Below are 24,546 nucleotides of genomic sequence, written 5' to 3'. Positions count from 1 at the left end.
ATTTTTAAGCTTTTTACTGGAACACAAATATAAAAGTTAACTACACCAAAGGCTTCAAACTGTAAATGGCAACATTCAAAGTATGACCAACCTATTGTGCCACCATAAACTTCATCCACAAGAAGGCTAGTAATATTGGAAAATGGCCTTATTTCAAACCTCACTTTTGGGAAAGAGATGCTCCGTCAATAACAAAAACACTGTCTTGTTCTTGTGTTCTAGTATTGTGCAACTTAAAACAAAGACCTTCCTGTTTTTTTTCCTTTCAACTCATCCTAGGCATACAGAGGGACAATCGTCAGATACCACACAGGCCATAATTAAGTGTATTTTGCATGCCATCTTCAAACTGCAGGGCTATCTACTCCCTTTTCCATTGAGAAGAAATACCATGGATACTGACAAAAACATTTTGGACTAAACTGAACAAGTGCTGAGAGAACAATGGGATCTCAACAACATTGGGTTTGTCATAGTAGCAACATGGCACATACCATGTGTTTGTCTTTTTAAAATAAAGGAACAAATGGTTTCAATACCGATTTGAGAGGGTCATGAAGCACTGATCACTGTAAATCTGTGTACCTTAGACAGTAGGAGGCACAGTGTGGCTTTGTACTTTTCAGGAGGGAAGCTAGAGATGAACAGTACTTCAAGAGCAGGCAAGGTGAGATTACTAAAGTGGGTCCTTGAGATGCCACACAGACCCGGTCTATTTTCAGGGATGATGATTCTGCTAGAACCCACTGTTTAGAAAAAGATGAAGAAATGTACAAAGGACCCCAGGTGCTTTGAGTTTCTTTTATGGCTTTTACACACACTGCTGTGGCAGAAGAACCAAGGGACACTTCTGCTAAGGATGTCTTATCTGATTTGGGTCGTTGTGAATTTTTGATTACAAAGGCATAATGATGGGGGCATTCTTGAAGTAGCGGCCAGCGAAGACGGATGAATGTTTTATCTCTTGTATAAAATGGGTTCAAGCATAGGCAGGTTTCTTCTACCAACGAGAGTGGCGTTTTGGTGCGAATATTTTGCCCCCGGTAGGGGGCGTGGGCGACTGCTACTGAGAGTGTCTTCAAAGGCCCTGCAAATAGAGTAGGAGGGGCGTCAGGACCCCCTCCCACTGTACTCCGTAACGTTATAACAGCGCCAAAACTGCAAACAAACTAGAAAACAAGTGCCCGAAGACAGAGGCACAGTTGGTTTCTAACGATTCACCATGTTCCTACTTCGCATTTTCGTTAAAATTCAAGTAACAACCGCTGGGAACCCCAACATACAAAAAATTAAGAAAACTGGAATGCATTCGCTAGCTGCGGGTGGCTGAAAGCAAAATGCCACCGCGTCAAAAAGCGGAACATCCCGCCGGGAACCCCGGAAGGGTTACGATGTCCCCCTTTTCACCCCTCCATTCCTTCTCCTTCCCCAGACAACTCACCTGCCGGGCGCACCGGTAATCTTTTTTGCCTCTGCAAACCCGTGACAACGAGCACAGCAATTACGCCAAGTGGAAGCTGAAATGCGCGCGACGGAAAGTGGACGCGCGCGCTGACGACTACCACCTGGGGGAGGTACTACGCGTGACGTCATAACGACGTTATCATATTCAATGCCTTCCGTCAAAACTATGGTAATAGCTCTCAGATTCAAGCGCTTTACCATTCAGATGAGGCGTTTTCTAGCCTTGTCGGCGATATAGATTAACACAACTTGACTTTTTTATTTTGTTTTGATCAATCTCTGTCGACGATCTACTTTTTTCAAAGTAGAAAACCTTTCTTTTTATCAGTTATTTGCATATAATCCACGCCCATTTTAGGTGAACGATTTAGTTCCCGTAGGTGACCGGCCCTCTCCCGTCAGTCTTGTCGGCTAGAAAGAAGGACGCAATTTAAATCGAAGTTGCATTCATTGGAGCCCTCTCGCCCTTAATGCTATTAAGTGGGTTTGAGAGTGTTATGTTAATGTTACTTTACTTTAAGGTGTCAACTGGGGATTTTTAGCAGCGCAGTCTGTTAGTTTTTTGTGCGGGCTTTTACCATGTTGGCAGCTGCCCTCGCCCTTGCACCCGTGAACAGCATATTACAATAGAGTGGTTTGTTAGCGTATTTAATGTAAGTTACATTGTACCGTCACAGTTTCTGATACTGGACAGGTACAGTGTCACCAGATACAGATCCCAAGTCCAAGGGCTTCTGGATCTGACAAGACATCGTCTCCATTTCCTCAACCCCTGCTACCAGGCAGAACCCACCTAGAGACTCGTAGAATGAAAGTGCGGTATTCGTCTAAATCCCGATGCTTATTTGTAGTTTTTGGATATCAATCAAATTAGTTCTACTAATTGAGTAGATAGTTCTTACTACATAATTTACGCAACAATAACTTGCGCTGGCCTTAGCGTGCTTTATAAGAAGCACTGCCAATTTGGTATAACACAATGGCCAAAACACACTTTGCATTCAATAGTAAAACACAAGGTGTAATTCCGCAATAACTCGCTCCACAACTGCACGACTTTGGGCACCTTTCTTACCCCTAAGTGATCACAAAACTTTCTACTGTATATAGTAAATATTTCTGTTGTGTCCATATATTAGAACCTTTTCAAACCAACTTGATATTTAAAGAGCCCTTCCCAGAATTAAATGTTTTTGTCAAGTAATGGTCCTATGAGAAACCACACAACCCAGTAAAGCACAATTAAAGAACCATTATTTTTAAAAGTGCACCTTACATAAGCTTCTGTCTTGGGTATGAGTTACCCAAAAACTGACTTTTTGGGAACCCAAAATCCTTTTCTGTGCACCTGTGTTCAGCTTCCTTGGCTGGTTTAATGATCATGATGCTCCCCTGACCTTTGGGCCCCTGGGCAGGCAAATTCAGACATGCATGCATGGTTGTCATGATGATTAGTATGGCACTAGAGCCCTTGCTTAATTATCTGGCTGATGACACTGCTGCTGTGCAGCTCTGGACTTCCCTTCCACATATCAAAACCTTTTCATGTTAGGCTGATTGGCATCTAAATTGGTCTAGTGTGAGTGTTATTAACTTTATAGACAAACGCCCCCAGCCACCCTGAACCGAATAAACTGGCTAAAAAAAATGGACAGGTGGACTTTAATATGTCATCTACAATGAGGGAACACTTCACAGAAGCTAGTGCAATCACAAATTAAGGGAACACCCTGGAGCCAGAACCAAATATTCCTGGTGTGACCCAGAGTACATCTCCTGTACTCCACTCCGAAATTCTGAAGGTATGGCATTTAAATTGTAAAGTGTCTGGTGAAGATGAAAGTCATTATAAAAACGAAAAGAAGGTTGATCTGTAAGCCGAGCTTTATCAGCTATCTATTGCTTTAATGTTTGCATCATGGTTTTTCTTTTATTTGTGATCTCCTTCCATAGTCTGTGTTATTAGATCCCCATCACAGTAGACACCATCCATCAATCCATTTTCTAAATCCATTTGTTCATTTATATGAAATACTGAAGCCCATACCAATAGCATCAGATGCAGGACACAAACTATTCTTGGATGGAATGCCAGTCCATTGCAGGACTCTCACTCCTACACACAAATCTATGTTGGGGAAATTTGGCCTCTCCAGGCAACCATCTTAGAATGGAGTAGGAAAGTTTAGAGACTGGAAGAAGCCCACACAAACAGTGACCAAACTGATCCCAAATCCTTATAGGTGGTGTGGCATTTGACTAACCTTTGTGCCACTATGCTACATATAATTAATTCAAATTATAAATAAGGATGACCAACTTAGAAACTGTGAAGTTTGTGATTGCAGAATTAGAGACCTTGCTAATGCAGATTTAATTTCACAGTAATGAAAGAAAGCGAACAACCAGGGTTTAAAATCAGTGCCATAAAATACATTTATTGGTGTCACAAATTAAAGAGCATCCACTACATTAACATTTGGAAGTGTTTTGTTACAGAGCTGCTCTTCTCTCTCTCTTTCTAGGTTAACCCTTAACCCTTTATTATAAAAGTGGCTGCACTGGTGCTTCACAGCTGGTCATTGTCTTTGAGACACTGTACAGTGTCTCTGCTCACCAGCAGGGGGAGCTGTAGTGATGCTGGCTCTCACTTGGCTGCCATTGTGAAGTTGAAGCATCCTTTCTGGTGCCACTGCATATCACGGATGCGGCGCATGGACTGGATCTGAGGCTGGAAGGCACACCATTCGTTCCAGTGTCTGTAATCTCCACACTCTAATAGGTATTGGTAGCCTCTGTAGCCAGGATACTGGTATCCCACCCAACTAGTACAGAAGAAAAAAAAAAAAAAAAAAAAAAAAGGTGGTGTCAGTGGTGAAAGATGGAAAAAGAGATCAGCAAAGATTAGTCTATTTTGTTTGACTCACGTTCCACAGGGCACTCTCACACTTCCCACCCGGTCACAGAACCCATAAGCCCACAAGCTGGGCACATCATCCTCATGGATCTCCATCTTGTTACCCTTGAAGTCGGCACATTCAAAAAGGCAAATCTTGTGCTCTTGGTTGTCCTGCATGTCAAAAGAGAAGACCCTCAGTGCAAATCTAGCACTTCACTTATCTCTACCATAGTCTTCTGACTTCACATCCCAAACTTAAAAGCCCTTGCTGATGCAACATCTCAGTCACCTTCCTTTTAGCTTGTCCTAACCCTGGCAGCTGCATCTTAACGGGTCCACCCTCTTTTCTTATTCTGACATCTCCAGATGCACCCAATTCTTATGTCTCTACAAATTTAGTCTCTCCTACCCACCACTCCCTGCACCCTGGGTGTCTCCTGTCCACATGTACAACCTTTTTGTCTCTGGAGGACCAAGGCTTCAGAGTACTCACCATTCGAACTGGGCGGAAGGACATGAAGCAGTCGCTCCTGTAGCTGTTGGACCAGGTGTCCCAGCGAGGATACTCTCCCTTCTCCAGGATAAACATCTCCCCATGGAAATTGCTCTGCTCGTATGCAACCCAGCTGCAGGGAGATTGGAAATGAAGTATAAGCAGGATGGCTATTATAGAATTTTTTGTACTGCATTGTTGACAAGCAATTTATGTTAGATTCTGGTCTCTTGCAGTCAGAACACTTAGACCGAATCACTTAATTTGCCTGAAGTCTGAAGTCCCTGGTCACTATTACGATACCAATCAGTCCTGGCCTGGGTATTGTAATTTACCAGTTAGCTCCCTCATTTGAGTTGTCTTTGATTTAGGTAACTTAGGATGTGCCCTGAAACTGCAATTTACTGAGGGCTGTCAGTTTTAGAAACAGAAGTGGCACTTTCTTACAATGGGATATATGGTAGATAAGTGGCCAGATCCCAAAAACTGGTACAGTACAGAGTCATCTGAGTGGTATATAAGGAGTGACCTCTAACCCAGGACTGGTACCCCTTGGGCTAAATGCTACTGAGCATGTAACCAGTGCCTTAAGACTGCCACTGTTGGCTGAATGGCTTTATAATTTTAATAGCTGACCCAAGACTGATGCCTTGTAGACAGGGCCGGATTTTCCTATAGGCTAACTAGGCTTCAGCCTAGGGCCTCAAGATCAAGAGGGGCCTACATTCAAATTGTTAGCAAAATTTTATTATCTCTCATGTAATTTACAAACTTAAAAATGGAAGGTGAAAGGGCCTCATAAGTGGAATAGCCTAGGGCCTCTTTCATATAAATCCGGCCCTGCTTGTAGACTAAGTTGTAGGAAGTGCCCTGTGACTGGTCCTCCTTTTTAAGAAAAATGTTGTCTATGCTCTTGTAGGTGGAGTGGTAAAGATTTTTTTTTTTTTATTATTTAAACCTGGACTCTGGCCTAATGCAGTATTGGTTATGTGGTACTGAATTGGCCGAGTGATGTGCCACAAAACTGATGCAGAGATTGATGCCATGTGGGCAGAGTAGCATGTAAAGGGTGAGATTGTGCCCCATGACAGGATTCCTATGAGGTGAAGGGTAGAGATTGCGTCCTGATGTTGTGTCTTTAGTGTGTTCTGGGTAAAGTTGTACCAAAACAGAACCCAGACACTGGTGCTGTGTGGGCTGAGTGGCACAGTTTAGCTTTGATAGCTGGACACCCCGGACGAGGGTACTTACGGGCCACATTCCACTCGCAAACTGCGCACGCGGTCAAAGCCTCGGTCACATAGGTTCACACATTCATTCTGGAACTCCATGTGACGACCCTGGAAGTTCTCCTGTTCATAGATGATGATCTGAAAAAACAGAGGGAGGTGTGAGAAAAAAAAAAGGAATAGAAACACAACTCTGGGAATTCCCATCACAGGTGGACTACCAGTGAGCATCCTGGCTTGGTGTTAAGAACACCTACCCTGTAGGAGCCCATGCTGGGCTCTCCAGTCTTAGTGGCCTTACTGGCAGGTGCAGGTGTGCCCTTCTCCTTAGAGTCAGTACCCTGGCTGGTGGCTGCTTTGGCAGTCTGGGACATCTTGAGATTTCAGGAGAATCTGCAAAGGGAGATAAAAGTGGGAACACATGTTATGGCAACTTTTAGCCTAATATCCACTTCAGGTCTGACTTTCAATATATAGTGTATATTCAGTCATTGTATCCTGTGGAACTCTCTGCTCATGTTGTCTGACTAGCCTGTCCATACCATTCATTAATCAGTGCCACCAAAGAGAAGTTGCCAGATATTCAATATCCTCACCACCACTATAACTCCAGCAAAGAAGATGGAAATCATTGCTTAGCTAAGGCTAATACAACCATATGCTTGTTGGCATTTCAGTGGGGCGAGATGGTAAGAAAATTTACACCCATAAATCATTCACCTGGGGGGATGGTGATCTTTAGAGCACCTCCCCACTTTAACCCACTTGGCAAACCCTCTTACCTGAGTAGAAGCTAACAACGCTGCTGGGAGCTCACTGGCCTCTTTCCTCGCCGAGCATCTTTTATATGCTGGCAAGAGGATCGAGGCGTGGGCCAACCACAATGGAAGTGTGCAGCTCATCAGCCTCCCTCCCACTGGCAAAGCATGCTGTCATCACATCTCCCAATGTAGCCAGCCAACTGGAACAATCCACTCAGCTTCGAACCGGCCTGTAAGCATTTTGCATTGTCTCCTCTGCCTGGAGACTTTGAAAGCCATGAGCTCAGGACTTTTGTGTGAAATGCAGAAGCTCGTCTATGGATGCCATACAGAGATATATAGATTTCTGATTTTCCTAGAGGCTTTGTAATGGGGGCTGCCGATGAAGACTTGGCATGATGGCCTAGACCAGGGTCTCCAGGCTCCAGTCCTGGAGCACTTCAGTGGTGGCAGGTTTTTCTTCTAACCTTTTTCTTAATTAGTTACCAGTTACTGCTGCTAATTATCTTCTTCTGCCTTAATTTTAATTGACTTGCTGTTTAAGACTCAGACCTCTTAATTGGTGTGTAAGGTAAAAAGAAGCCATTAAGGGATCGGAGTCTTAAAACACAGGTTTGCTACAATTAAGACAAAAGATGTTTGTTCTATTACCAACAACAATTGGTTAATAATTTAAAAAGTGGCTGAAATGAAAACTTGCAGCCACTGCGGTTTCAGCACTGGGGACCTGAGTCTGACACCTGTTGTCGAAATTTAACATCTTATTAAAGAAAAAAACATCTTCTAACAGGACAATTCAGTAATCAGGCAGGAGAAAAGCACTTCATTGTATCTTTTAATTACTCCTTGGCAAAATGCCTTGAAGGGAGCATTCTTTAAAAGCAGTCTGTTACAGCAGAATGGTCAGAATGATCAGAATGGTCAGAGATACAAAGAACAGAGGTTCATTTTATAAACTGTTGAATTTACATACAGTTTCAATCAATGCATACATTTTACTCTGGTTGGTTCATTGGCTTACACCCAAATGATTTATATAAAATAAAAGTCTATTATATTATATTCTGGTTTTTCTTATACCGGTTGAAATGAGACTCCACCCTTGAAATTTCTGTGCATATAACAATTCTCCATTCTTGTTGCTTATAGGACATCTGCTGGTTTCTTAGTCATCCTTCAGTACATTTTGTATATTACATCAGCCTTTCTTCTGGTACATTATTTACTTGACCATCTCAGTATTTTTCCTAAACCAAATCTTATATTTCAGTGTAAATTTTGTTGTTCACTTGACCTTTATTTAGTTTCCCACATTTATTAACCCTTTATGCTATTTCTTTAAGATGAATGTTATGTTACCCTAAAATTACTCTTCCATACACCCCTGCAGTAGGATATATTTACAATATTTATTTCCTTCTTTCCCTTTTTCCTCTCTCTGTCTCTACTTTACTCAATCATCCATTTAAAACCCATGGTGTGTCCCGATTACCGGCCTAAATGGTCTTCAGCTCTGCTTTGTTCCTAAGATGGGAAGCTTGTAATGGCCATTCTTCATTCCAGCCCCATGATTCTACAGCCCAAAGGAGCATCAGGTGGTGATTCTCCGTTTTCTGTGAATGCTGAAAATGGACTGGAATCCCTTCTAGATCAGATTTCTGTCAGTTTTTGCAGTCATAGGAACCTTGAGGATAGCACAAACTGAAAAAAGATCTATGTACAGGCTGTGCAATACATCTGGTGTGTGTACACTGTGTATTTCATCGTGCTCTGTGTTTTCTTTCAATGTGGTTTCAACTGAGTGACCACTTTTTTTTTGGCACACCATCCTTATGATGAATTATTTCCCTGAATTCATTGGGCTTGGATCAACCAGGTGACAAAAAACTTTGCCTATAAATGCTGCCTCGCGTCACCTCCATTATGGCCAGAAACTGTAGGAAATTAGACATTGTGGTGTGTGTCTCTTCTCTCTATAGCTTTTTTCATTTTAATTGACAGATGCTCAAATGGCTTGAAACCTGGTGAGTGAGGAGGCCATTGCATTAAGCTGAATGCCCCCTCGTGTTCTTGGAGTGATTCCAAGTGTTTCCTTCCTTGTCACATGGAGAATTATCCTGCTAATCTGGCATTCATTATTGTCATGAAGAGGCACACCTGAACAGGAAAAAAAGATTCAGATATTCAGTTTTATTCAATTGTTTTCTCTACTTTTAGGGAATGTACACCATGAATCACATCCTACAACACTAAAGTGCCACCACTACTCGGTATGGTTGACACCTGGCAGGAGGACTCAATGGAGCCATGGTATTTTCTCCATCCTCCAGTCTTCCTCTCACTTTCTGTCCAGTGTTTGCATGCTTTAACCTATAATCCACATTATTTTCAACTCACTAAATTTAGGATTTGAGTGAGTTGTTGCTTGCTAAATTTGTGACAAGGCGTGGCACATTGTGTGCCCTTTTTTTTTTTACAGCACTTGCTGAGGTCTTCGCTTATATCACCCTCATTCATAAATTGTCTTTTTCCAACCCCAGGAAAGCATCACTGGCTTATTGATTTTTGGATAGCAGCTCGTTGGCCCATTCTTGATATGCCTGTGACACTGTTATGTTTAAAAACCCCACCAGGGCTACTGATCCTCATGTTGGCACATCAAGCACACATTGGCATGTCAAAACCACTTAAATATTTAGTCTTGCCAACTTCTCTCATTCATATCTGACCCTGACTGATTTAAATCTGATTTGATATGGTAGATCATAATATTCTCCTTCATCATCTTCACTATACAATTGGACTTTCTGGCATTGCTTTGGAGTGGTTTGAGTCCTATCTTACAGACAGGGCTGAGTATGTGGCCTTGGGGGATGCTAAATCTCATACCCTCACTGTCACCTGTGGGGTCCCACAAGGATCAGTCCTTGGGCCAACCCTCTTTAATATCTATATGTTACCCCTGGGTCACATCATCCGCAAGCATTAAGTTTCATTCCATTGCTATGCCGATGATACGCAGCTCTATGTGAGACTGGAATTGACTTCTCTTACACCTCCATCAACTTTTCCCTCTTGCTTAGATGAGATTTAGGCCTGGATATCCAAGAACTTCCTCAAGCTAAACAGCACCAAAACTGAAGCTCTTTTAATTGGCATCCCCCATCAACTTCGTTCCTCTGTAAATTGAATTTCCTTTTCTAAACCGTACCATTACCCTCTCCCCTTCTGTTACAAATCTGGGTGTCAAGTTAGACTCCCATCTGGCATTTGATACACATATCCATCACCTTTGTAAAATTGCATTCCTTCATCTCCGAAACATAGCCAAACTCCGTCCCTACCTCTCCCTCTGTGATGCTGAAAAGCTGGTTCATGCCTTTGTCTCATCCAGACTGGACTATTGTAATGCACTCCTCATCGGGATACCCAACAAGAGCCTTCAAAAGCTGCAACAAATTCAAAATAGTGCTGCAAGAATCCTGATGAGGGTGCGGAAATATGAACACATTTCACAAATCCTTCGATCACTTCATTGGCTCCTTGTCCATCTCCGTATAGAATACAAACTCTGTTTGTTTACTCACCAATGTATCCATGGAAATGCTCCACAATATCTTAAAGAACTCCTTATACTACAGTCCACTACAAGAAACCTCCATTTTACAAATACCTACCGCCTTCGCCCCCCTGTGACCAAACTTCATACAATGGGTGACTGAGCCTTTGCAGCCGCTGCTCCACAGCTCTGGAATGCCCTTCCAGACAGCCTAAGAACACAGCAGATTGTGGGCTATTTTAAAAAACAGCTAAAGACTTTTCTATTTCGGAAAGCTTATTAACAAGAATGCTATAATTATTGTTGTTTTATCTCTGTTTTTATCTTGCTTTGCCTTTGTTTAAACTTTTTATGTTGCACTTTGAGATTTGCTGCTAATGTAAAGTGCCCCTATAAATAAAATGCATTGTTATTATTATTATTATTATTATAAATCACATTGTCTTCAAGCATGATGGCGTCACTGACTAAACACTTAGTTACATAAGAAGGACTGGGTACCCCAGTATAGCGAATGCTTGCAATGTTCATGTCAGTGGGTACAGCACTGTGAGTCTGTCCAGGGAAGGGAACAAGGGAAGGAATACAGCATGAGGACAATGGAAGTGGAGGACTCTTAGAATGTGTCTTAATGACAAAGATTACCTTCTTTTTGTTGTCCTATAACATATCCAAATTCAATAAACTGTCATGATAGCTCCTAGGATATTTTTCTTAAAAAAGGCTATTTTTTTCAAATGTTAATAAAGAAGTAATTCAGAATAATGTTTTTACCTTTTTTATACCATTGGCTGCAGTGGTAGTTGCTGTAGTAGTAGAACTGAGTTCACCGAAATGAAACGTTCACATGCAGCCATCACCAATAGCCAGCAGGGCACATCGCATCCAACTGTACTGTTCAAGGCAGCTGTCATAAAGAAATTTGAAGAAATAGGTAAGACTCTTGCACAGACCTTTATGTATTTATATACTTTATATGCTGTATATATGAAATTCAGTGTAATATTCCTTTATTCATATACTAGGGGGCTCCGCCCCCTGCTCGCTTCGCTCGCCAACCCCTGGCGTTGGGGCATGACAAAGAGTGAGATGTATGAATTAGATATAGAATAGTGTGCAGGTGTGGATGATGCATATAGAAAGCCAAAAATACAGTGTTTGGCACAGAGTAATGGTTTATTGGAATATTTCTTTGTACACAACATTAGTAGTAAAGATGGTGTCCTGTCCTTGAATGAGTCTTCCTTGGCATGGAGCATTTATAACTTTAACTTTAACGTCAGATGAACGTCGAACACGTGAGAAGGCAACATAAAGTTGTCCATGTCCAAAAACGGGCTCAGAGAGGTAGATGACAACCTTGTCCATGGTTTGTCCTTGTGATTTGTTGATGGTCATGGCAAATGTAGGTTTAATGGGGAACTGTCGGCGTTTCAATGTAAAAGGTAATTCTAGGTCAGAACTCGTAAGGTCAATTCTAGGAATGAGAACAGTATTGTTAGAATGTGATCTTGTAAGAACTGTTGCTTGAATAACATTGTGTGTCATGGTGTTACCTAGTGTGAAGGTGTTGAGATGACGTATGTTTAATATGGACGGTTCCTTTAGAAATGTGGCTTTGGGTGTCACTTCTTATTGATGTTAGTGTGTTTGTGGGTCTGATTCGTCGTTGTTGTGAACGTTTCGTGTGCCATGTCTCGTCTCTAATGGGCCTGGCGTGGCGTTCACGGCTTCTTTTTTTTGTTGCGTTAGGAGCTTGTTAAATCCTCCTGTTTGTGTGGGTCCCGTTTCGTGTGCAATGGGATTCGTGCGGCGCCGTGTGCTTTTTCGGCGTCTGAGCGGGGGGGGGGGGGGTCTATGGGGGGTGGGTGATTGGTGGTGCGCGTGCGTCTTCTTTCTTTTTGTGTGCCAGGGGCTTGTTGAATCCTCCTCTTTGTGTGTGTCCCGTTCGTTGCTTGTAGGGTGGGTGGGGTGGTTTTGGGTTCTTTTTTTTTGTGTGCCAGGGGCTTGTTGAATTGTCCTCTTTGTGTGTGTCCCGTCCGGTGCCTGTGGGGGGTATGCTTGCAGGTGGGCGCGAGCGGCTTCTTTTATTTGTGTGCTAGTTTCGTGTGCAATGGGTTTCGTGCGGCGCTGTGCGTCGCCTGCGTTTGACTCCTTTTTTCTGTGCGGACTCCTTTTTTCTGTGGTCGCGGGGCCTCATTTCTTTGACTCCTTTTTTCTGTGCTCACTCCTTTTTTCTGTGGTCGCGTCCGCCTCTCGCGGAGCCTCATTTCTTGGGGCGCCTGCGCAGTACGTCTTTTTGCGGCTACGGCCCATGGCCGGATATCCCTGTGTCCATCCGGTTTAGCATTCTCGGTTAGTAATATGGATCTGTTTTTAAACCTCTAGTCATGTGGAATCCCAGCCTGTTGTGGTGTGGCAACATTAGGCACAAGGCAGGAATGCACCCTGAACTGAGCACCAGTCTATCACTGGGCACACTCGCAAGGAGCCCTGAACTTAGCACTTATAGCACCTGCCCAAAAGACATTCCACTCAACTGTCCATCTGTGTGACGAGAGACATGGGGAGAACATGTGAACTACAAGCAGACAAAGTCTGGGCTGGAGATCCAAGCTGGGCTTCCTGGGCCCGTAAAACACCACCATATCACCCTATAATGCCTTTTTAAAAAAGCTGTATGGTATATTTCCATCATTTCTCTTGAATTTCTTAGCTTATTCATTTTCATTTTATAGGTAGATAATTTGTATGCCTTGTTAGAGCCCTAAACTGTGTAAGTGGGTTAGAAGATAGAAAAATGAGGACGGATGGGTAAAATGGAGGAGGTGTTTGTTTTTCAGGTGCCTTGAGCATAGGAAAGGTGCTATATAAATAAAATGTATTATTTGTACACAATGATAAATGCATATAAAACATTAAAACTGTTATTTAATACCGATTATTAATATTGCACTTCTACTTATGTTACACTTACCTTACTTCATTTTAGTTCTTCAGTTCACGTGTTCTTTGCTCATTTCTTTACACAGGCCATAGACTTGCAGAAAGGAGGATGGAGGAATTGTGCAGAAGCAGCCATGTGCACTTCGGCTTTCCTGTGTACCCTGTGCTAACCTGGTGTCTCACCCTGATCTAAAATTGATGCCAATTTTATCATAATTTACAATTGTACATTTATTTTTCCTGTTTCATTTTGTCAGTTAAGAAATACTATGTCTCACTTGTTCAAGTGTATTATTTATATTAGTCTTATTAAGACTTTACCTTTATTTTCATCTAAATAAAGTAGATAAGTATGATTTTTGATAGATAGATAGATAGATAGATAGATAGATAGATAGATAGATAGATAGATAGATAGATAGATAGATAGATAGATAATGAAAGGCACTATGATTCATAGATAGATCAATCCACATATGTATATGCCTTAACTTCAACATTCTGTCTACTACTGTCCACATAGGCAGAAGCTTAGGCCCCCGAGTTCCTTTTGTTTAATAAATCTGAACGAATCTGCCAAGAGAAGACCTCCCAAACACCCTACTGTACATCATTTGGGGCCATGGGCTGACATATTATGACTCTCACATGACACCAGGTCACCTTAGGCTGCCACTGATGGCCTCTAATTCTTCTCTTTTCATTGCAGGGAGACTCATTTTGCCCAACTTAAAAATCCAAAATCCTACATCAGACACTACACGTTTTTGGTTCAATTTGATGGGCACAGGGCAGAGATGATGAGGGCACAGCTAGAGGGGCAGGACTCAGAAGGTACTGAATCAGTCACCCAAGATACATGAAGTGACATCATGGGTGTTTCTAGTGAGTGGTAAGCATGGTATCTGCCCACCCAGGCACTACTAGCAGCTGATGGAGGCCCAGGGTAAAAGTGAATGATCAAAATTGGTGTGTTGGCACATCTGCCCCTTCTCTATAGGTAACACACTGGTGGAGCACAGTGAGCCTGGATGCCCCTCCCTAGTGCTGAGTGGGCAGTTTGCTTATCCCAACAGCTCTCCACCCCACCCTAGGTCCCCTGTCCTGTTTGGGATGGCTTCCCACAGAAGGCTTTAAAAGGACAACAGCTCCTGGCAGCCGGCACTCTCTCACTCATTGTAGGACGTGACCAGAGAAGCACAGTCGGGTGAGTTGGAGTTACTGTGGGATGCCCCCACTTTTCTGTGTGTCCCTGTCCTTTGGGCTTGTTTTGGAGGCAGGGAGGATGGGAGGGGCTTAGTCTTTGTCCACCACCATTTTTTTTTGTCATGATGGTCACCTAATAGCCCTTTAGGAGTTTTTCTTTTGCCAGGTCTGCAGCTCTTTGTGTGCACTTCTTTTCTCATTTTTAAATTTCCTTTAATTCTGCTGTGGAGGGAGGTGGGTTGGTCTTTTACAATTCATAATATAGTGACCTCAGACAGTTACTGGACTACACACCTTGGTCATCCACTGCTCTGATAGTTCTTGTCAGGGCTCTTTAGCTGAGTTGCTGTATGGTGGGCATATGATTTTCCTCTTCTTGGTGCCCACAAGTTAAGAAGCTCTGTTGTCATAAATTATGTTAATCTGGCATGTTCACATTCACCCAAATTTCGACTGCTTCATCAACATTTACAGTACCTCAGATGGGATGAGGTTTTCATTTCTCCACCTGTTAATGGTTACACTGCTCAGCATATGCTGTAAATGCAATCAACTTAAAATCTGAGGTTGAAGCTACAAATACTACACAATATTCATCACCTCTATTTTTTTTTTAATTTCAGAAGAAAATGACTCACCACTGCACAAAATTCTCAGGCCACTGGAAGGCAAGTACAGTATTTGGAGGTGCTCACTGGCGCCACCTGGGGTTGGCTACTGGAAATAAATTGTACATTCCTTGAAAGTGAAAAAATGAAGGATGGGGTTAAGAGAAGCACGAAAATATGAGGGGTGGTTGGAGAATATGAAATAAAAATATAAAGGACAGCATGAACGAATTAAATTATATGGGCTAGGGTGGAAATATGAGGGGATCAGTCTGAATGAAAGGGCAGCTAGAGGAAGATGTCCACATTGATTGTGCGCTATTACATGTGAGGAGGTGCTGGGGGAGGGGGAGGAAGATGGCGCTATATAACCCTAACTAAAGAATCTGACGGTGTGGAAGGCAAGTATCCAGATGTAACGGGTACGGGAGCTCTAGGAGGCACGGATGTTAGAGCTGGAGGTCAGGGGAATTAGAGGGTGCCTTTATTTCTCTGACTGACCGACTTCTTGTGTTGGCAGATCATCGTTTGGGACGAGGAATGTTTCCAGGGTCGCAAGCACGAATTCACTTCAGAATGTTATAACGTTATGGACTTCGGCTTCGAGACGGTGCGCTCCTTCCGCGTGGAGAGCGGCGCGTGAGTACACCCGACTTCGCAGGGACTCGAGTATCCGCACGAGCGCCCCCTGGTGACGCACAAACCAATCTGTTGGCTCAACCCCGATGTCTCGTCCCCCAGCAAGCGGTTCTGGATTGTCCCCGAGCTCCAGGGTGTTGGAGATCGGGAGGCAAAGATCGCCATAAAAGCGCCTCCTATCATTATGACCCCGCATCTCCCTTTTGTCCCTCTCGAGGTGCGGATGCGAACAGAGCTGGTTATAACGTGCTTGTCTCTTCGCAGGTGGGTGGGCTACGAACACTCGGCTTTCCAGGGTCAACAGTTTGTCTTGGAGAGGGGCGAGTACCCGCGCTGGGAGGCCTGGAGCGGCAGCAACGCTTACCACATCGAGAGGATGACCTCCTTTCGCCCCATCGCCTGTGCGGTGAGTGAGGGATGTTTGAGGGGCGTTGGGAAAATTGTGCGTGTGTGGGGGCCACAGTACTTGTAAGCCTGTGCGCGGTGAAAGGCGCTATATAGTATTAATGAGCTGAATGAATTGCGGACTTTGGGTCTTAGTGAGACATATATGTGGCATAGTTTCGTGGTTTATGTAGTGGATTGAATAAAAGTTACGTCCACAACAGTGTGCAAAGTGCTTTAGTTATTGTCTCCAGAGAAAGGCATAGAAACTTCACTAATTCAATTCAGGGTGACGGGAAAGACTGTACAAAACTGGTGGAATGGGATTTCCAGGATTAGTCCTCTGCATTGGTCTGAATTTAGCAAGTTAAAAAGTGGGTGAGTGCCATTGGCCTGCTGGTACCCGAGGGACATAGCCCGATAAGTGGCAGGGTTGTGGTAGAGTTCTGTAGATAGTAAAAGCCGTTTAAGTCGGCTGAGTGCTGATCAGTTTTAGGGGTAGCTCGATTCAAACGGAACGAACTCGCTGCAAAGGAGATCCTTCTTATAGCTGGCATTAGTGGTCGGATGATTAAAAACGCGAGCTAATGTCCCATTTTAAGGGGGGCAGTGACAGAAGCCCGAGTTCTTCTTTGGCTCCGGTCCCAATCCTCTGTAAAGACAGGACCACACGAGCTTTGAGAACTCGCGACCCTCTGCTGGATTATTATGTTACATCTAAAATGTACTTAATGACTGAAATCATCATGAAAGACACTATATACCTCTGAACGCCAGATGCAAGTTTAAATCCCGGAGAAAAGTTGGGCTCGCAGTGAACGAGGGGTGGGCTCTCCGCTAACTGTCTCGCCTTTTTTTAGAATCACCGCGAGTGCAGGATGACCATCTATGAACGAGAGAACTTCCTTGGACGCAAGGGGGAGCTCAGTGACGACTACCCGTCCCTGCAGGCCATGGGCTGGTGCAACAACGAGGTCGGCTCTTTGCGAGTGCAGTCCGGAGCGTATGTATCTCTCAGTCCTGTCGCCATACTGCCCCGCCCACCTACTCCCACTTCTCACCTTCTTCTTGTCTCTCGCAGGTGGGTGTGCTACCAGTATCCCGGATACCGCGGCTTCCAGTACATCATAGAGTGCGATCGCCACTCAGGAGAGTACAAACACTGGCGGGAATGGGGATCTCACGCACAGACTTTCCAAGTGCAGTCCATTCGACGCATCCAGCAGTGACCTCTTTGCATGTCCTGGGAATGCCTGCGGGCGCCAATAAATACACCTCAATAAAGTCTATTTGTTTAACTTACACAGTGTCTTGGTGTCCTGCTGTTGTCCTCATTAGAAGGGCTGAAGTATACACGTCCCGTAAGGAGTGGCGAGCCCCCAGCCATAGATGTGTTTGGGTGCGGCAACGCACTGTACCAGTGCATACTACCCAACTTGACTTCGCTTGTCATGAAAGGCGCTGTTCGCATCTACACATCGGAGCCCATCAAGCCTTGGTCGTTTTGGCACAGAGCAGTGAAAGGCGGCGGTGGCTCGGACTTTGGGCGAAGAGACCGTATACTGTACATTGACTGCATTCTATAAGCTACCGAAGAGTCAATTCCAAATGTACAAATCAAGGGCGGCGTCGTGTTGTTTGTGAATAGAGTACCGCATCGACGCCACAAAGAGTGAAAGCGACTGGAAAACCTGTAGGTGATCTTCGACAGACCCAATTCACCTCCACGAGTCCGCCGATAGAAGCGACTCAGGCCTTGTACTTGTATGCGATTTCTTGACTGAGTGCATTTTCGTCAACAGCTACTCGGATTGACTCCGAGATCATAACAAGTTAAGTAATTTATCAAGCAAATGTAGATACAATGCACCCAATTTGCTTGGTTTATTGTACCAATCGTGTGCCATAATAAAGAATGCAAGGGCTTTTAACAAACCTATATGGCCTTTCTCCAAAAATGCAGCCTTTGTATTTTATCACTCCTGAATTAGCATCTTCAGGAGATAGACAAGATGGCGCCAGTGTGTGTGGCATGTCGTCTGCTGTTCTCTGTTTTTGCTTATGTTTTTGTTGTTATTTTTGTGTGTGTCATGCAAAATGTCAAATCACTACTGATGTATGATCGCCAAACACTTCTGGATCTTCGTTTGTCTGCTGTAAAACTTGTACAGTCCGAAAACAGAGGATGAGATTATCCTCCTCCCCATCTCCTATCTGGAATACCGGCATTCCTCTACCTTGCTCCAGGTCCATCTCGCTGGAGAAAGCGTCACAAACGCAGAGGTAAACGCGGCGGGCGGTTGTTGAAGTTAAAGGCCTGTTTGGCTCGATCTCCCAAAGTTTTCCTAGCTCAACATAGATCGGCTCCTCACCTTTTTGCGTCATGGCGCTCCCGGGACCCTGTGGACTCCTGACTTGTACCTGTTTTTGGTTTGGATCAGGCGATGCACCCCAGCCCCTGCCCACTTCACCTGCGGTGTATCTGTTCTTAATCTGGAAATTGGTGATGCAGTATTTTCAGACCATATGTCCGTTTTATTTGATTTTGTTCCTCTCTGTCAATTTGCTAAACTGTATGCACCTGTTCTGCGCTGCCGTGCTCTTAAATCTTCCACTACTGCTCAGTTTTCTGCTGTTTTTAATTATAAAGTGACCTCACAGTCCTCGGTGTCTTCCAATACTGAGGAGCTAACACTTCAATTTAATTCTGCTTGCCAAACTGCTCTGGACTCTGTGGCTCCATTAAAAAGCAGGCAACTAAAGCCCAGCTCAGAGCCGTGGTTAAATGCTAATACCCGTGCATATAGACGGGAGTGCAGGAGAGCTGATTGGAGGTGGAAAAAGAACAGGTTGCAGGTTTCTTTTGAAATATTGAGAGAAAGTTGGTTGTGTTATCAGAAAGTTTTGAAAGCTGCAAGATCAAAATTTTTTTCTGAAGTTATTGGCCCTAACTCTCACAACCCCGTGTACTTTTTAACACATCAAGTTCTGTACTTAATGTTCGTGAACCTGTCTTTCTGGAAGCCTCTGGGAAACTTGCGATAAATTTCTTTACTTTTTTTGAAGAAGGCTGTAAGTTTGATCACTTCGAGCCTGTCACTCTCCCCTTTTTAAAGCAGCAGGTTTCCAGTATGAAGCCATCTGGCTCCCCCCTTGATGTTGTCCTGCCTCGACTTCTTAAGGGGGTCTTTTCTACCTTGGGTCCTTCTATTCTTACAATTATTAATAGTAGTTTTACCTCTAGTGCAGTGCCTAAAAATTTTAAACATGCTGTTGTGCAACCACTGCTGAAAAAAACGGGTCTGGACCACTCTGTTATGTCTAACTTTAGGCCTATTTCTAAGCTACCTTTTTTGTCCAAACTCTTGGAAAAAAGTCATCTATACCCAACTGAAGTCCTTTCTGGATGAACATTCAACTCTGGAAGTGTTCCAGTCTGGGTTTAAAACTCACCACAGCACTGAGTCCTCTCTGTTAAGGGGTTTTAATAATATTCTTTTAACAGTAGACTCTGTACTACTTATGCTTTTGTATTTAACAGCTGCCTTTGACACGATAGATCATGAGATCCTCATCTCCAGGCTGGAGCAGTGGGTGGGCATCACAGGTTTAGCTCTCCAATGGTTTAGGTCCTATCTCTCAGATAGATGTTTTTGTGTCAGCATTGATAATTTTACTTCCACCTCTGTTGCCCTCCCCTGGGGGGTACCACAGTCTGCTCACATTGCTGGCCAACCACAAGCGTTACCTGGTAGGTAAACACCCATACAATCAGATTGTGACACTGACTACGAATGCCGTGAATGTAATTACCCCGATCCACACGCCGTGGCGCAGCGTCAGGGGTATTGCCTCTGGCGCTGACGTCCGAGGTTCGATTCCCGAGAGGGAGTGCAGTGAGTGTGTACGCCTGATGAGCCCAGAATTAGGGTGAAACACGTGTCGCGTACTCTTTGCATTATTTGACAGTAAACTATTTTCAACCATATATATAAATTATATTTTAACAACAGTTTTAAAGTGTAAAATTTACAGGTTGTTCTGACTAAAAAGATTACAATATGCAAGCTTTCGAGGCAACTCAGGCCCCTTCTTCAGGCGAGATGCCTGGAAAGCTTGCATATTGTAATCTTTTTAGTTAGCCAATAAAAGGTGTCATTTTGCTTGGCTTTTCTCTACATTCATAATGGCTAACACGGTACAACACCCTAGTACTACAGGTTGTTCTGTAAAGTTGTTCACATTGTCACTGTATTTTTACAGAATTATTCTGGCAACCACAGCTGCCAGTTTGTTTTCGTAAAAACAACAGATTTTTTTTTACAGTGTAAGATGAAAATAGTAGTTAGCAAATCAAACCCGCTTTGCAGGAACGATGACTACATCTCTTCAGTTAAATCAGGTCCACCGCTCCTCCTGCCGCTGATATATGCGCTGAAATCACCTGAATACGAGCACCCGAGCGCCATTGACTCACACAGTTTTTTTTTAATTATATAAAACTCATTATCCGAAAGAGCTTTCGAGCAGTCAGTTGCTATCACTGGCCCAAGCGAGTCTTCTTTTATAATCTGTCTCCTTCCTATTACCCACTTTTAACCTTACCATTTGGTTGGTTGCTAACGTTAACCTTGTGGTTCCAGGCTACGTTCGAGCATTTCACGCTGTTTGACTGTTCAAGGGCATAAACTGTGTGGTTTCCACTCAGGTCCGAACTTTACTCCCTTCGTGCTACTGAGAATTTTTGCCGGTTAACTTTGTAGTTCCTCGTCAGATACGGGAGTCACACAGCTTAACTCCATAGCAGTCTGTGCCACGGACGTTAACTGTGCAGTTCTCAGTCAGGTCCAGCCGTTACTCCCCCTTTTATTCATTTTTTGGTATTTCCATAACGTTTACTGCATGACATATCAGTGGGAATCCCCTTGGTTTGAAGCAAGTCAGGGCTATGAGGTGAAAATGAGGTAATACGTTTCATGCGAGTAATAGGAAGGTAAAATAACATAGATTTTTTAATAAGGGGAATTATTAGGAATAAGGTTCCATAACTTTAGTACATTCCGTAAATGCTTGATGAAAGCATCATCCCACACGAAACAAAAGACTACATCGTAGCAACCACCTGGAGGTTGTTGGTCCGGAGCGCACGCCGCTTGAGTTACACAAACGGCGCCAATCGGTGTGCATCAAGTTTTATTAGTCTCCGAGGACCGAAAAGGTCTCCTTCGGCGACTGGAATAAACGCCCCTTGAGATACTAACACGGCGCCCCTCGGTGTTTATATCATGGGACGGGGCTAGGTGTGATATCGAGCCCTTAACTAGGGTTCATTGTTGCCTGGGACTGATGGGCCATTTGACAGTGGCATTATTATCAGGCCCAAGCCTGTGCTCTTCTAGTACAAAAAAGGTTAATAGTTAAAAAAATATTAACCAGACTCCGAGTTTCAGTATCAAATTACAACTCCAAAAGCATCAAGCTAGAGGTGGAAGATCATCAGTAAATGGAGTAAATGACCAACGTCTTTATTATTAAATGGTTAGTTTAGCTTTTCTAACATTTTTGGCTTGTGATTGAAACTGCCATTAAATATATTTTGAGAAAACTAATTCTATTTTAAAATGAAATTTCACATCAGAGCAATGAACACATTATTTTATACATTTACAATGGTGTTTGCTTTGGGAGCTTTACTGCACATATAGTTATGTTTTTTAAACTTTAATATCAGGAATATATTCACTGTTTTTTTAAATTAGCATGATAGTTTATCATCAAGTAAAATATTTTAACTCGTGGAGATGCCAAACATTTGTAAACGTCCTCCATGCACTACAAGAAAATGCATTTTTTCAGATGTTATACAATAATGCACAATTGACAGTCGGAAGGAATTTTTCGTCATATTAAGTGGCGGTTTTTTACTACAATAAATGTGTGGCCCTGGCTACTTAGCTAACTAGGACCAGCAACATATTTTACTGGTACACATATATGCCACTTGTTTATATCAGAACAGTGTTACGGACTTTGAAAATGCGTTTGTCAAACATATAAATTAGTAAAAAATACATAACTGATGCCATTTTCAAGAAAATTCTCAAACTGGCTAGAAACTGGCTTCCTGAAGGCAAGATTTTGACTGTAGCATTAGGTAACCCAAAAATTAATCTGGGTAGCTCCTATATTCGGATTCAGGCATTACACACTTTATATTACCGCATTGGCAAATAGCGGACGTTATCAGTACAGTTTCCTGTCAGGTCCGCCCGCCACAAGCCTTTTTTTAACATTTAAAATATCGTGGACGTTAATTAGGCAGATACTTTGCAATCGACTCTTTCGTTGTCTGGGATGTTATCTGTGTAGTTCCCTGTCAGGTTCGGATAACAAGCGTGTGACTTTGCGGCGTAGCTGTATTTATAGGTGCCCAGCCATTGATGCCAACAAAGGCAATACTGGACGACTAATCAACTAAATCATCCTAAAATTCAGCAAAAGGAACTCACACAACCCCTCACCAAAACAGCCAAAAATGATTGTCATGAGACAAGTTAAAAAGAATCTCACAGATTAAAAACACAGAGATGAAGGAGTGTGAGAGACATTGCCTCGGTCTTCCATGACAGAACAATGATTCCAGTCCAATGTAATGCCAACACGCACTTTAGGTGACTCAGCCCTGGTTGATGCAACATGTCCAGCACCGTTTTCAATACACTTTTAAACCAATTGTTTTCACTAAGAAAAACAAAGATTAACTACACATATAATTATTATAAATATTATTATTATTACTTACAAAATCTCGTTACCGTTTGCTGGACGGGTGGACGAATGGATCAACCCGACGTTTCATGTTTCTGTAAAACTATTTAAACAGCATCTTTCTCTGTTCTGGGCAAGAAAAGGGCATATTCCAAACGCTCTAAATATACATTCCTGCCTATTTTGAAGGAGTACAAAAATAAAAAAATATGCTGATTGAGAGCAAAACAAAATAGCAAATACTTGATTTTGGGTTCCACCTCAACTAACGTTAAGAACGAGGAAGGTGCCATTTTTCAGCACAAAACATACTTGAATTTCCCATTGGGATTAATAAAGTATCTATCTATCTATCTATCTATCTATCTTCAAATAGTGCTATGAGCATGAAAAATAGCAACATATTTCCAAAACGTACGTTTTCACTAAATCCGATATCTCGTGCAATACAGTTAGCGGAAATTAAATTCCCGTTACAGAAACATGTTCAACCCACGTAAATCTATAAAACATCCATTTTTAGCGCACGTGAAGATTTTAGTGCAAAACACTATTCCGTCATTGGCGGGCGCTAATTATATTTTCTATCTTTCGTTTCAACAGACAGCGGACGATAACTGTGCCGTTCCCTGTCAGGTCCGGATATTTCTAATATTACTTTTTAGACGGGCGGAGACTTCAACTAGGCGGTTCCTACATTAAACGCTTTGTCTTTAGCTTTTGGCTGTTCTCGGACGTTAACTGTGTAGTTCCCAATCAAGTCCGTATAACACTCTGTACGCGTTTCCACCGAGTGCTCAAGTTTTTTTCCTCTACTGTTCAAAGACATGCAGGTTAGGTGAATGGGCGACACTTACCTTACAGTGTGTTTTCACTGCGAAGCCTGTCTCTCTGTTCAGGGTTTGTTTCTGGTTTGTGCTGTATGCTAGCTGGGACAGACCCTCTGTCTGACTCACCTAACACACGTCTGGATTAAGCGGGTTAGAAAATACCATGAAAATTCACTCCAGTCAAATATTGTTCTTTGAAGATTCGAGGGGACTCAAAATCTGGAAACAGAATTGCCCTTTCACGTCCAGTTTTTGAGATATTAATGTTTAAAATAAAAATATGCATATTTTGGACAAAATAGTGTAACGCTGCGCAGTGACTGCCGACGATGACCCAATGGATTAACGCTCTTTTAATAGCTTGCTATTCTTAAAAAATGCTAACTTTAAGCCACGTAGTTTTCGGACGTTATCTGTGTAGTTCCCTGTCAGGTCCGGATAACAAGCGTATGACTTGCCGGATAGACATATCTATAGGTGTTCCTGACATTGTTGTGATGCCAACACGTACTTTTGGTGACTCATCAACATGTCCAGCACCGTTTTATAAACTAATTGTTTTAACTAAGAAAAAAGATCATTTCCACATGTAATTGTCAGTCAGTCATTGTCCTACCCGCTATATCCTAACACAGGTTCATTATAAATGTAATTATTACTTACGGAAAGCAGCCACTTGGTAGTTTTTTCCTTTGCCCTTCGAAGGTGTTTCACGGTGGAACGACAAACAGATGTCTCTGCATTGGAGGGAAGTCCTGAT

At 42.9% G+C, this 24,546-nt stretch overlaps 3 protein-coding genes across 5 annotated transcripts in view; 1 reads left to right on the top strand and 2 right to left on the bottom strand.

Moving 5' to 3' along the window:
- The window catches only part of LOC114668633 (protein-tyrosine sulfotransferase 2-like), a 40,973-nt gene extending 39,395 nt beyond the window's left edge, over window positions 1-1,578 (bottom strand). Inside the window, exon 1 of the mRNA XM_028824490.2 lies at window positions 1,442-1,578. The gene's annotated coding sequence lies outside the window, so the exon portion shown is untranslated. The remainder of the gene's footprint in view (window positions 1-1,441) is intronic.
- A 2,288-nt stretch (window positions 1,579-3,866) lies between these two features.
- Window positions 3,867-11,311, bottom strand: crybb1 (crystallin, beta B1). 2 transcript variants are annotated; one of them, XM_028824885.2, is made up of 6 exons: window positions 11,180-11,311; window positions 6,343-6,478; window positions 6,108-6,226; window positions 4,857-4,989; window positions 4,392-4,534; window positions 3,867-4,289 (listed from the first exon to the last, which is right to left on the bottom strand). In XM_028824885.2, the coding sequence occupies exons 2-6, from the start codon at window positions 6,457-6,459 to the stop codon at window positions 4,112-4,114; spliced, it is 690 nt and encodes a 229-aa protein (XP_028680718.1). In that variant the 5' UTR covers window positions 6,460-6,478; window positions 11,180-11,311; the 3' UTR covers window positions 3,867-4,111. The 2 variants fall into 2 exon arrangements, with proteins under 2 accessions (XP_028680718.1, XP_051777274.1); XM_051921314.1 differs by lacking the exon at window positions 11,180-11,311 and adding an exon at window positions 6,868-6,913.
- Window positions 11,312-15,479: 4,168 nt separating this feature from the next.
- Window positions 15,480-17,490, top strand: cryba4 (crystallin, beta A4). Of its 2 annotated transcripts, XM_051921315.1 has the most exons (4): window positions 15,480-15,804; window positions 16,069-16,210; window positions 17,049-17,191; window positions 17,270-17,490. In XM_051921315.1, exons 1-4 carry the CDS (start codon window positions 15,755-15,757, stop codon window positions 17,415-17,417), a joined length of 483 nt encoding a protein of 160 aa, XP_051777275.1. In that variant the 5' UTR covers window positions 15,480-15,754; the 3' UTR covers window positions 17,418-17,490. The 2 variants fall into 2 exon arrangements, with proteins under 2 accessions (XP_051777275.1, XP_028680719.2); XM_028824886.2 differs by lacking the exon at window positions 15,480-15,804 and having other exon boundaries at window positions 15,835-16,210.
- The last annotated feature ends 7,056 nt before the right edge of the window (window positions 17,491-24,546 follow it).

The sequence above is a fragment of the Erpetoichthys calabaricus genome, chromosome 18, assembly GCF_900747795.2.
Source record: "Erpetoichthys calabaricus chromosome 18, fErpCal1.3, whole genome shotgun sequence".
Lineage (NCBI taxonomy): Eukaryota > Metazoa > Chordata > Cladistia > Polypteriformes > Polypteridae > Erpetoichthys > Erpetoichthys calabaricus.
This window is presented reverse-complemented; position numbering and strand designations above follow the sequence as displayed.

Excerpts from the sequence above, each read along its gene's own strand:
- crybb1 (XM_028824885.2), bottom strand. The coding sequence starts at position 6,459 with ATGTCCCAGACTGCCAAAGCAGCCACCAGCCAGGGTACTGACTCTAAG. Across the intron at positions 6,227-6,342 it reads CCAGCATGGGCTCCTACAGG|ATCATCATCTATGAACAGGA; the intron begins GTAGGTGTTCTT and ends CTGTTTTTTCAG. Across the intron at positions 4,535-4,856 it reads CCTTCCGCCCAGTTCGAATG|GACAACCAAGAGCACAAGAT; the intron begins GTGAGTACTCTG and ends TTTGACATGCAG.
- cryba4 (XM_028824886.2), top strand. The coding sequence starts at position 15,989 with ATGACCCCGCATCTCCCTTTTGTCCCTCTCGAGGTGCGGATGCGAACA. Across the intron at positions 16,211-17,048 it reads TTCGCCCCATCGCCTGTGCG|AATCACCGCGAGTGCAGGAT; the intron begins GTGAGTGAGGGA and ends GCCTTTTTTTAG. Across the intron at positions 17,192-17,269 it reads TTGCGAGTGCAGTCCGGAGC|GTGGGTGTGCTACCAGTATC; the intron begins GTATGTATCTCT and ends TGTCTCTCGCAG.